This window comes from Ipomoea nil, unplaced genomic scaffold (assembly GCF_001879475.1).
Source record: "Ipomoea nil cultivar Tokyo-kokei standard unplaced genomic scaffold, Asagao_1.1 scaffold0268, whole genome shotgun sequence".
Taxonomy (NCBI): Eukaryota; Viridiplantae; Streptophyta; class Magnoliopsida; order Solanales; family Convolvulaceae; genus Ipomoea; species Ipomoea nil.
Genome location: NW_017616696.1, coordinates 5862803 through 5876252, shown reverse-complemented (window position 1 = coordinate 5876252; position 13450 = coordinate 5862803). Strand labels below are relative to the sequence as shown.

At 34.8% G+C, this 13450-nt stretch overlaps 1 protein-coding gene and 2 non-coding genes across 3 annotated transcripts; 1 reads left to right on the top strand and 2 right to left on the bottom strand.

Moving 5' to 3' along the window:
- Positions 1-6973: 6973 nt before the first annotated feature.
- LOC109150487 (calcium-dependent protein kinase 20-like) lies at positions 6974-11164 on the top strand. Its single transcript, XM_019298412.1, has 7 exons — positions 6974-8188; positions 8426-8569; positions 8674-8826; positions 9316-9431; positions 9662-9829; positions 10298-10522; positions 10756-11164. The coding sequence occupies exons 1-7, from the start codon at positions 7474-7476 to the stop codon at positions 10870-10872; spliced, it is 1638 nt and encodes a 545-aa protein (XP_019153957.1). The 5' UTR covers positions 6974-7473; the 3' UTR covers positions 10873-11164.
- Positions 11165-11900: 736 nt separating this feature from the next.
- Positions 11901-11972, bottom strand: TRNAC-GCA. The gene has a single exon. It is a non-coding gene; the product is annotated as a tRNA-Cys (tRNA).
- Positions 11973-12048: 76 nt separating this feature from the next.
- On the bottom strand, positions 12049-12120 carry TRNAC-GCA. The gene has a single exon. It is a non-coding gene; the product is annotated as a tRNA-Cys (tRNA).
- Between the last annotated feature and the right edge of the window lie 1330 nt (positions 12121-13450).

Genomic DNA, 13450 nt, shown 5'->3' with positions numbered 1-13450 from the left:
TTTGTGATTCGTTGGATTAATGTGAAGTTATTGATGTTCGTTTGAACCGTTATGTCTATCCTATTGATGTGCATGCTAGTTATGATGTTGTTGATGCTAGTATGTGTTCGCTCATTCGTTCTCAATGAAGATTGGTAACTTGTATTCACCAATCATTGTAATCTTTGGATTGAAGCCTATCATTGTTGTGTCATTGTATTGAATGTTCTTTCCATGTCCTTCCTTGAAGTATCTCGATTGAATCTCTTGTTGTGATCTTGTACATATGTTGTACTCTATTGTTGATCCTTGATAGGGATATTGATGAGCCTCAATCCTCTATGTCAATGACTATGTGATTGTTATGAGATTGGTGGTAATGAGCTTTGCTCACTTGATTGGCGGTATACTATCACATGATTAGTACTATATTATTAGCGACATTGCGATGTCTATGAGATCGGTGGCAAGCTGGCGGATGCAGGCGAGGAGCAATAGCTCCAAGAGGGAAAAATGTTGGACTTGGCGTATAGGGTGTCACTTGGAGGTACAGGTTGGTTGGAATGGTGATATAAGGTTGGAACCGGGTATAAGGTTGGAACTAGTCATTGGTTGCGATCTTTGACTTCCATTTGCTTATGAGTATGTATTGTTGTTGTCTCTTGATTGATATTGCTTATTGCATCATGTTGATTATTCGGTTGTCCTTGTCATTCATGTTGAACTCTTGAATAACCGTATGATGTTTGGTCAATTGATTGAGAGTGATTATGATGAGTCTTATGTTGTTTCTATTCCTCATTTTAAAATACTATATATTATGTATTCCATGTCTCAAAATGATTTTCCTATATCTATACTATATTGTATTCCACGCGTGGTAGTGAGTTACTTAGCAGTATTCGCTAACGGGTGCTACCCTTATGTTTTACAGCTACAGAGTAGTTCCCTCAAGCGCGCTAGAAGATGTCGTAGATTAGCGTAGCTATCTCCCCTTTCTACCCTAGTCTAGTTTTGTGGCCTGTGTGCCTTTAATTTTGTACTCGCGAACTTAAAGTTATTGTATCATTGTTGTGTCATTGTATTGAATGTTCTTTCCATGTCCTTCCTTGAAGTATCTCGATTGAATCTCTTGTTGTGATCTTGTACATATGTTGTACTCTATTGTTGATCCTTGATAGGGATATTGATGAGCCTCAATCCTCTATGTCAATGACTATGTGATTGTTATGAGATTGGTGGTAATGAGCTTTGCTCACTTGATTGGCGGTATACTATCACATGATTAGTACTATATTATTAACGACATTGCGATGTCTATGAGATCGGTGGCAAGCTGGCGGATGCAGGCGAGGAGCAATAGCTCCAGGAGGGAAAAATGTTGGACTTGGCGTATAGGGTGTCACTTGGAGGTACAGGTTGGTTGGAATGGTGATATAAGGTTGGAACCGGGTATAAGGTTGGAACTAGTCATTGGTTGCGATCTTTGACTTCCATTTGCTTATGAGTATGTATTGTTGTTGTCTCTTGATTGATATTGCTTATTGCATCATGTTGATTATTCGGTTGTCCTTGTCATTCATGTTGAACTCTTGAATAACCGTATGATGTTTGGTCAATTGATTGAGAGTGATTATGATGAGTCTTATGTTGTTTCTATTCCTCATTTTAAAATACTATATATTATGTATTCCATGTCTCAAAATGATTTTCCTATATCTATACTATATTGTATTCCACGCGTGGTAGTGAGTTACTTAGCAGTATTCGCTAACGGGTGCTACCCTTATGTTTTACAGCTACAGAGTAGTTCCCTCAAGCGCGCTAGAAGATGTCGTAGATTAGCGTAGCTATCTCCCCTTTCTACCCTAGTCTAGTTTTGTGGCCTATGTGCCTTTAATTTTGTACTCGCGAACTTAAAGTTATGATTTGGATAATTAAGTATTTGACTTTTTAGCCTGTGCATCTAGCCCCGTAGTTAGATGTGGCGTGACACTTCCCGATTGACAAGTTTAGCTTCCACACTCTTTATTTCTTAATGACTAGTTAATCTTTATCTTTAAGCTGTAATTGCTTAGTTTATCATGCTTAAATTCGGAGGTGTTACATAAACTTGGTAGTGAAGTTTCAACCAAGCAATTCCACCCTAATAATAATAATAATAATAATAATAATAATAATAATAATAATAATAATAAAAAATTGGCATGATAGACCAAAGTCATTACAAGGCAACAAATACAAAATAAGTCTTCTTAAAATAACATGGGGGATGCCAGTATGAATGAGTTTAAAATCATTATCTTGGATATGAGTTTTAGCATTTTAGGTAAACATGATCAAGTTGAACTTGAAGAGTGATTTATTGACACTAATGCAACCCGACATATACTCCTATCGTGAGTTGTTCAGTACATTTGAGATTACCAATGGTGAAAATGTATGGATGGACATTCTGCACACTATAATATTAAATGTGTGGGTAATGTGATTCTAAACATAACCTCCAAGAAAACTTGAATTTGAACAATATTTTGTACGTGTCAGGAAATGCATAAGAACCTAATAATGGGATCGTTATTAAACAAGCATGCCTTATGGATGGTGTTTGAGCATGATAAAATAGTTTTCTCTAAAATTGGAATTTATGTACGCAAATGCTATGTACTTGATGAGTTATTTAAGTTGAATGTAATAACTGTTATTTATAAAAATATTAACAAATGTTATGTTTACTCGCTTGAGTCTTCTATTTTATGGCATAATAGATTATGTCATGTTAATTTGAATTGTATAGGTAGACTAATAAACATACACAATACCCTTATATTCAAAACTAACGTTAATAACAAATGTACTGTAAAGTTTGTGTCGATGCAAAACTAACAATAGCTCATTTTGAATCAATTAAAATGGAAATGAAACTACCTGAATTAATTCGCAGATGTATATGATTATAAATTGATACAAACATGATACTGTAATAAATATTTTATTACATTTATTGACGATATCACATGATATTGATATGTGAATTTGCGAAAAAGTACAGACGAAGTTGTTGATTAATAAATTCTTTATAAGAATTAAGTGGGAACCCAACTTAAATGAAATTAAGGCAATTATAAATGGTCGATGGGGCGAGTATAAAACACCTATTGGTGATTATCGTGCAACACAATATGGTACATCAACATATTGTGTTGGTCTAAGCACCGCCGACCGCGGAGGAGGCCGATTCCGGCCTTCCTCGACGCGACCAGGTGCCGCCTAGCGCCTAGGCGCGATTTTTGAAACACTGCATATTATATAAAATGGCTCCAAATCCACGAGTGACTATGTGTTTATGTTGTTTACCATTGTACATATTAATATGCACCCTTCCAATGCAATCATATAATTATCATTAAACAACATTTAACAACGAGGGTTATCTCAGTTAACTACGTGAAACCAAAATATAACATAAATGATTTGATAACTAAAGTGTTAAGTAGAGAGTTGGTGAATAAGTTTATCGCGGTGGAAGATACTAAAGCCTTTGAATAAAAGCTTTAGAGTGGATACCCAACCTAGTTGACACATAGGTTAAAAAAATGATAACTAAATTATAGAATGAGTTGTGGTATATATTGTGGGACTTTTGAACTCATATCCACTACTTGTTGAAACAATGACTTTTGCATGAGGTTAACATGTATACATGCTTTAATTATTATAAAGTGTCGGTAAACATAAATGGAGTATGTGAGACACTTGAAAAATGAATCATCTATGTATGAGAAATGGGGTTGCATCAAATGAGATTTGTATGAGTTCAATGAGAAATGGGGTTGCATCAAATGAGATTTGTATGATTTCAATTCTTTACAAACTCGCGCAAAAACAAACAAGATATTCCATAATAATCAAATGGACAAACCCATTAAAACTAAATAGAGGTTGAGATGTCCCTGTGTAAGATATATCGTCTTCTACACAAATGATAGTACAATTCAAAGACATCGTGTTCCACTATTTTGTCAGTAAACTAAACATATCTTATACAAGGATCATCCATTGAACATGGTTGTGTCTCTTTACAGTTCTAAAAATCACTCCCTCTGTCCAATTTTATGTGTATGATTCGGTTAACGATGCTTGACTGAAGTTATTTTTAATTCAATTTTTTATAATATTAAGTTTAGTATTAATATACGAAATTTATATATTAAACTACACTAAAAGTTATAATAAACACACAAAAAAATCAAATTTAAAAATTCGTAAAAATAATAAAGAAAATAAACTCGTGTTGTTAAATTGTAATAAATAATAATAAAGAATAAAAAATTGCTTTGATCAATAAATTGTAAGTATGACAGATAAAATGGGACAATAGAAATGGTATTGTCCTAGAATTATACTAGTAACTCCTAAAATTGGTAAAATTAGTTTAAAATGGTATATAAGTGATCATACACTTAAAATGGATAATAGGTGAATAAAAAATTGATTCTCAAATGTACCTATTGAAAGACTCTTTTTCGCGTATATGTGAGGATTGCAAATTAAATCAAATCTCAAAATGAGTTCTGAAAGCTTAAACTCGTGTGCACACGCAACTCAGGCACGCCGAATGTTCGTATGAAGTTATGATCTTTCAAAATAGTAATATATCTATCGATTTGTAACTTCTTTTGCTTTGCAATATGCTGGAATTAACTATGGGTAATTAATTCTCGTAAATTTTAGGAGTTATAATATTTAACTTCAATTTTTAATTTGATAATTTAATTTGTAATAACAATTGTAACCTCAAGTGTTATTTCAAATTAAAGTGGGGTTACAGTTTTAAATTTTAAATTAAACGTCATTAGAGCTAATTACTTTAAGCTCTCTTATAAATAGCAAGTTGGCATAAAGATTTTAGCACACCAAAATTATCATTTTTCTCTCCCATACTACTATCAACTTCTACTTTCTCTAAATTTTGTGAACTATTCCACTCAAACTTAAGAGTGTTATACCTTTGCTCAAGTTCGTTGACTTGTTTATTTGAATGCTCGAATAGACACTTGTAATCCATTGTATCCTAGGGAGCTGGCATTTCAATGCTATTACTAACATTGGGAAGAAATGAATCGATTTAAAAGAAAGTATGAGCGACACGCGAAATGGATTAAGAGTAAATATCATTTTTGATTCCTTGAATATCATAAGTGAAGCATATTTGGCTCTTGACTATTACTTTTTTCAAATTAGGTGCATGACTTGCTAACTAGTATCAGTTTTGATCTCCCAATCCAATTTTCTGGTCATATATTACAGGAATTTCAACGGGGAAAATAATATGTTATAATTAGAAGGGCATTTTGGTCCTTTCAAATTTATTTTATTTTCCTCTTCTATTTTTTTCTTGTTCCCCTTTCTTCTTCTGCGATCCGTTTCTATTTCTCACAAACCGTAAACGATTTGGGATGGTCATTTGGAGTGACGGCGGCGGTGGGGGATCCTTGCGTCCAGGAAACGGTAAGTGGCGGTGGTGCATTTGCTTAAGAAGAGCTTTCTGAAGAAGCTTCTGCCTGTCTCTAGCCTTATGGTTCTGGAACCGGTAAAACACATTATTCCCCTCGATCTTTCTGTACAACGAGAGGTGGGTGGTGATGGTCCTCACCTGAGATGAGTTCGGATCCCTCAACTCGAAATAGAAGCCTAGATATTCTTTTACGGTGTGTGAGAAATAAAAACGGATAGCTGAGGAAGAAAGGGGAAGAAGAAAAAAGTAAAAGAGGAAAATAAAATAAATTTGAAAGGATCAAAATGTCCTTCTAATTATAACATAATATTTTTTTGGTTGAAATTCCGGTAATTTATGGCCGAAAAATTGGACCAAAAGACCAAAACTGATACTAATTAAAAAGTCATGCACCTAATTTGAAAAAAAAAAAAAAAACAATAGTCAAAGACTAAATGTGCTTCACTTATGACAGTCAAGGGACCAAAATACATACATTAACTTGATACCAAAATACAAAATTAGTCATTCATATTCATCAACCATCCCGTATCATCAAACCGGCTTGTATAACCAAATCAAAATGTTGCTCTAAGTACGTAACATTTTTATGTAGAGCGTTTTTATATTAAAAAATGTGAATAGAAATTGGTATTTACTATTTTTAAAGTTATTTAACTTGATTAAAAAAAAACAATTGCCAAATTCGCTAACTTTTTATCAAAACACTTTTACCAAAAAAGTCTATTTCATTATAATTGTTAAAAAATTGTTCTTTCTAATAATTTTGAACATAGCATAATACTTAAATGGTTATAATCACAATAGTGATACAATTGTTGTTGTTAGGTTATTAGTTAAAAAGTAATAATTTAGAAGTATTAAAATGTGTAATAACTTTTTTTTTCACCTCTTACTGTTTTTAGAAGTTATTTTAATTGTTTATATAAAATAATAAATATTATTAATTTATTTATAATATACTAATATAAATTCCTTAAAAAAAACATAAATTAATAGCAATTTAAAAAATCACATTATAATGTTACATAATAATATTTATGAACTTGAAAAACATTTGCATGTATTATGTCATTTGAACTGCACTGCTTATTTTTCACAATTCAATCAATTATTATTTTTTTATCTCCTATTATATATATTACTATACTTTCTCTCAAAATTTCTTAATGTTTTTTAATTTAATTATCAGTTTGTTTTAATTTATTTTCAATGAGAGTCAGTAATTTATTTCCAATGATATAAAAGAAATAAAATTATCATCAACTTGTTAAGTTCGAATAGAGAAGTAAATTTTCATATTCTAATATGTTTTAAATTAGTATTAAGATTTAGTAATTTATTAATATAATTTTTTAAAATTTAAAAGGAAAATAATATAAAGCAAAATTAGATACCCCCCCCCCCCCCAAAAAAAAAAAAAAAAAAAAAAAGCTACGTCTCCATGCATGCAAGGTTGCAATGTATAACGATAATAGCTACCCAAACAATCCATTTCCAACCTATTTGATCCACTCATCTTCTCCCTCTGTTCAACTCTCCCGCTTGTTTGCCACGCGTTCTTGAATTTCCCCAATTTTCTAATTGAAATCTATTATTTCTTTCTTTGTAGTTTCGTGCATTTTTTTTTGTTTGCTGGTATTAACTGGGTTTATCTCAATTTTTTGGATCGATGGTTAAATTTATTGCGAAATCCATCAATTTTCTACATTTGAAATCCAGAGAACAAATCAGCGTTTCGGATTATTGTTTGAGTTGCGCCCTTAATTCATGGCAAGATTTGCACGACTTCGGCTCAATTGGAGCTTCCGGGTCTAAACGGGGTAACAGTTTGGCATTTTTTGAAGGTTGTTGTTGTTGAATCCAATCGTACAGAGAATGATTGGGATGGGATCATGGAGGGCGTATCTGGGTGGTTGTGAAATTCAGGAAAGACAGGAGCTTTGAGGTTTAATTTTGTTTGATTTTAGGTTTTAATGGGGAACACATGCGCAGGGCCGAAATCGGGGAACAATGGGTTCTTGCAATCCGTTTCCGCGGCGGTTTGGAAACCCAATGAACCCCTCGATGGCGATGGCGATGGCGATTGCGATTCTTCCGGAACCACCGCCCCCGCGCCGCTGAAAATCGCCGGCGAGGACAATAAGCGTATGAAGAAAGTGGCGAGTGCTGGGCTTCAAGTCGAATCGGTTCTAGGGCGAAAAGCGGCGAATATAAAGGACACCTACGTTATAGGGAGGAAGCTGGGGCAAGGGCAATTTGGGACAACATTTCTGTGTATGGAGAAGGCCACTAAGAAGGAGTTTGCCTGCAAAACCATTGCCAAGAGGAAGCTAACCACTGAGGAGGATGTGGAGGATGTTAGGAGGGAGCTTCATATAATGCACCACTTGGCAGACCATCCCAATGTGATACAAATCATGGGAGCTTATGAAGATGCTGTTGCAGTTCATCTTGTGATGGAGGTTTGTTCGGGTGGAGAGCTTTTTGAGAGGATTATACAGAGAGGGCATTATACAGAGAGGAAGGCTGCTCAGCTTGCTAGGGTAATTATAGGTGTTGTAGAAGCATGCCATTCTTTAGGAGTTATGCATAGGGACTTGAAGCCTGAGAACTTTCTTTTTATCAGTGGGGGAGAGGAGGCGCCACTCAAGACCATTGATTTTGGCCTCTCAGTGTTCTTCAAGCCAGGTATATTATATATAGTACTGTATATTATAATGCTTAGCTTTCCCTTATTAATTTCAGATAGATGCAGATAATTCATAATTGTTTGTGAGTGAGTGAGAAGAACTTTAGAGGAAGGAAAGTTGAGTGATTATTGAGGATGTTTGTGATTATTGAGACATTTAATGAGACTAGAAAGCTTATTATTAGGAGCAGTAAGCAAAACTCAGATGCCTAATCAACAATGTTTTATTAACTCAGGCGAAATATTCACTGAAATAGTTGGGAGCCCTTATTATGTAGCCCCAGAGGTCTTGCGGAAGCAATACGGGCAAGCTTGTGATATTTGGAGTGCTGGAGTTATTATTTATATTTTGCTAAGCGGGGTGCCACCATTTTGGGATGGTAGGTAGACTGTTGTTTTAGACATTGTTTATTTATTATTATTGTTTCTACATACTTTATACATACCAATTCTGATTAGTAATATCCACTTGCATATGCATCAGAAACGGAGCAAGGAATATTTGAACAGGTTTTGAAAGGGGATCTGGATTTTGTATCTGAACCTTGGCCAAGTATATCAGATAGTGCAAAAGACCTTGTCAAAAGAATGCTAATTAGAGACCCCAAAAGGCGCCCAACAGCCCATGAAATCCTTTGTAAGTGTGTGCTATTCTATATTCTGAGATTTTGTGCTGCTACACTATTTATGTACTTCTAGATGTTCAGTGATGATGCATTTCTTTTCTTCTGAGTTAAGGCTCCATTTCTACTTTTTGCCTTATTCGACCTTGTGTTTTCATATTCTTGGACTTAGTTTGCCTTTCCTTCTTTGTTTTCTCTGTACATTTCCAGAAAATATGTCGATAAAATTTGAGCTTCCATTGGAAAGAGAATTGTGGTGTATAATTTATGGGTACATTATAGTATGTCATTTTCGGAATTAGACCAGTATATACATATATGCATTTGAGCACTCTGTATAAAATGTGGGAGTAAGTAGTTGAGATTACAACCACACTTAATTTTTTTCGTAAATCTTAAAGCTCAGGCATGATGAAAGACAACAATGCAAATGAATATCTCCATTTAATCTCTCGAGAATGCATGTATTTGATTGAGGTGAGTGGATACTGGCTTTTTTGCAGGCCACCCTTGGGTGCGAGTTGGCGGTGTAGCTCCAGATAAACCTCTAGATTCTGCTGTTCTGAGTCGACTCAAGCAATTTTCTGCGATGAACAAACTGAAAAAGATAGCCGTCAGGGTAGGCTTTTGAAATTCTTTGAATATTCAATCAACTATTGCGCTAGAATATCAGCATTAGTAAAAAATAAGCATACGTGCCTGCAGTGATGTTATTTTCACTATGTTTAAGAAAAATATGCTGAATAATTATGTTTAAGAACAAAGATTGTGTAAGTCAATCATTGTGAAAACTCGGGATTTTTTTTGGTATATAGTGTTCTCAAGTTCTTCTTCCCTGTCCATTTCTAGGTTATTGCCGAGACTCTATCTGAAGAGGAAATAGCAGGACTGAAGGAAATGTTCAAAATGATAGACACAGACAACAGTGGACAAATTACGCTCGAGGAGCTTAAAAAGGGCTTGGAAAGAGCAGGCGCCAATTTGAAGGACTCGGAAATATATAGTTTACTGCAAGCTGTAAGTGCAACTCCACAAGAGCTCTATTTCTTGAATAGCACAATTCCATAAACAACGCTAAAATTTGAGCTTTTTTTTGTTTTGTTTTGGAGAGACTGGTTTCCTCCGTTCTTCCTGCCTGGACAAATGGATTGACCAAAAATTTTAGCAAACGCTGATGTGGGGTGTTGCTATTAGCTGATTCAAGAGAGACTCCTCCTGAATCGGCTAATGAAAACATGTCACGTTAGCTGTTCATATCCAACCTATTTTAGTACCTTTTTTTTCCGTTTTCTTTTCCCAATCACCTGTTGCGGAGCCTAATGGCCAAGAACGATACATTTCTGGAAAGAAGGAATTGGTTATTTGTTAATGAATATATGCTGTTGTGTGACAGAACTTGTAAGTTTTTAACTAGGAGCCCTTTGAGGATCTTTGTTTTTCATTAGAGTTAATGAAATATGATTGTCTGTTTTTGGGAGAATACAGGCAGATACTGACAACAGTGGTACCATTGACTATGGAGAATTCATAGCAGCCATGCTCCATCTGAGCAAAATCCAGAAAGAGGATCACATGTTTACTGCGTTTTCCTATTTTGACAAAGATGGAAGTGGATACATTACACAAGACGAGCTTCAACAAGCGTGCGAAAAGTTTGGTTTGAGCGACGCCCCCATTGAAGAAATTTTAAACGAAGTTGATCAGGATCACGTACGTATGCTCTGCTTACACTGTTGCAAAAATCGCGCCTAGGCGCCGATTAATCGGCACCCAGCCTCCTAGGCGCCCTAAGCACCCGGCTAGGCGGTCCCCAGGCGCCTAACGATTTTTTCAACATTGTCTGCTTATCACACTGCATCCTCCTGTATATTGCAACATATATGAACTGCTTTCTTTCCCACTTTTTTTTTTTTTTTTTTTTTTTTTTTTTTTTTTGTGTGCAGGATGGGCGCATAGATTATAGCGAGTTTGTAGCCATGATGCGAGATACAGGTTATGCTGCGAAGGGATTACCGAATAGTGTACAACAGCCGGCTTTGCCCCGGATAAAAACATCATAGTTTGTCTTAACTATACTGATGTTAATGTAAGTGAGCAGCAGGATATATATATATTTTCACTGCAGCTTATGTTTGTAAAGATTAGGCTAGTACAGTCAGGCATCTTGGAGAAGGGTAGATTGTTGTTCCTTATAGTGTTCCCACTTCTGTAACTGCAATTCATTTAACAAGCTGTTTCTCTATCTAGGGATTGTTTTCATAAATTATTGTAACAACATTTTTTTTTTTTGGTTGGTTTTGTATCCTACTTGAATTCTAATATCTCATTAATTGAGTGCTTTGGTTGTTCTTATTTTTGTTGGTTTGTACTTTTGTAATGATTGTTACTCAATTTGTAAGGTTGAAATTTAAAATTCGATACTTATAAGAATTACTTTTTTTTTTTTTTTTTTTTTTTTTTTTTTTTTTTTTTTTGTGAAAAAACCACACTCTTAAGTTACGGATATTAGTAAGAATGAAACTCGTGATCTTCAGGTATTTTGAGATTGGTTTACATTTGATGCTAGCTGAGGTGCTAACTCTGAATATGGTACTACATCTGGTTCGTCAATATGTCCACCTTCTTATATGTACGTGCTAATGTCATCAGCTCCAAAGTATAGGTGTCATTAAAGAATGGTTTAAGCTTCTCCGTCGTCGGTTCCATATTTAACTTGTAAGATAGACTTTCGATCTTATTATATCTCTCATGTGCTATGAACTTGATCAAGTAAGGCACACAAATAAGATCGGGATCAGTTGTTACTTCATCAACTTCTCCATTTCTATACCGTAGTCTTGGATCTTGCACAAAACTACCCCATGATGAATTCTCGAAACTACTATGTCATACATTCTGAAAATGGTAAAATTGAATAAGTTTAGCAATTTAGTTTTAAATAAGATAATACATTTGAAATAAGCTTGTTAGTGAACTAGAATATACAAAATGGTGAAGATAAGCAATGGCTTTTAACACCAGCAGTACTGCCAGGAATATTGTTAATACTCTAACCCAAATGAATTAATACTCTACAACAGATGGACAGAGGGCCCAACCGGGTTCGAACCGGTGACCTCTTGATCTGCAGTCAAATGCTCTACCATTGAGCTATGGACCCCTTTGCGATCTGAGGTCAAATTTTATCATGTTATTCCAATTATTAGGAGGAACGAATAAATGCAGGATAGACAAAAAGGGCCCAACCGGGTTCGAACCGGTGACCTCTTGATCTGCAGTCAAATGCTCTACCACTGAGCTATGGACCCCCTTGCGATCTAAAGTCAAATATTATGATGTTATTTAATTACTAGGAGGAACGAATAAATGCAACACGGATAGACAAAAAGGGCCCAACCGGTAACCTCTTAATCTGCAGTCAAATGCTCTACCACTGAGCTATAGACCCCTTTATGTCAAGGGTTCAAAGTGTGATTACATCAGTGGAGCGAAATATAAAGTGTAAAAATGCAAAATTCAAGGGATAAATCTGTTCATAACTACTTTTTCAAGTTACTGAAACACAATATTGTCTCTACTTAAACTCAAACCCACAACATCTCAGGAACAACTTAGTAGCACTGGATCATCTCAGCTAGGTTATTATTCAATTTATTATGATTATTTGTTCATTGCAAACTCTTTAATACTTCTTCTCCCAAATACTATTTATTAAATGAGTGGGCCCAAACCTTCATACTTAATTTTGTGGTGTGCTTAGTCTAATAAAACTTTCAATATGAATTGATTAGTTTTTTATTTTTATTTTTCCTTTATCATCCTTTTTATACCATTACATATAATAAATACTTTGCCCTTGATTTCTATTTTATCTTATATGATGTTAATGCTACTCACTACTGTGCTGCTGCTTTGGCACCTTCTCCAGTCGCCATGCAGCTCGCCATGCACGATCAGACCGCCGCACCACTGCCTCACGATGCAGTGATATGCAGTACAGATGCTGGTTTTTATGGTTCACAACACGCCCCAACTTCCGGCTTCTATGTGCGTAACTTGGAGGGTGTTTTTGTAGCAACGGTTAATGGTCCCCTCTTGGCCGAGGTTATGGCGATACGTGAAGCTCTTTCATGGCTACAGGATCACAATTATCATAACATTGTTATTTTGTCAAACTGTGCGATTCTCGTTGCTAGCTTTCGGGACGCTAGTTCCCATCGTTCGTATCTTGGCATTATTTTAGATTCCTATTTACGTTTATTTAATTCGTTTTCTACTTGTTCCATCAAGTTTGTATGCAGAGGCACCAACTTGGTTGCTCATGCCTTAGCTAAACATGTAGGAGCGGTTCATGCACGCTCAGTCTGGAGGGAGTCTCTTCCTTCTTTTATTCCTTCTGATATAAGTTAATGCAATGAAGTTTTTGGTTTTCAAAAAAATATTTTGATAGTTATTTTTATACAATCTATTATCATAAATTATATAATAGTATAATATTTTAAAATTGTTTTACATTATATTAATTTCTTGATTTATATATAAACAATAGAGTTAATTTCATTTTAAATTTGTTCATAGATTTATATGTGATCGATAATCTACTTTTAATTCTTTAAAAAAATCACATTTTCTCCTAGT

Bases quoted from the DNA above. Each gene is read 5' to 3' on its own strand.
- LOC109150487 (XM_019298412.1), top strand. From the start codon at position 7,474: ATGGGGAACACATGCGCAGGGCCGAAATCGGGGAACAATGGGTTCTTG. The intron at 8,189-8,425 runs GTATATTATATA...TTATTAACTCAG, and splicing joins CTCAGTGTTCTTCAAGCCAG to GCGAAATATTCACTGAAATA. The intron at 9,432-9,661 runs GTAGGCTTTTGA...GTCCATTTCTAG, and splicing joins TGAAAAAGATAGCCGTCAGG to GTTATTGCCGAGACTCTATC.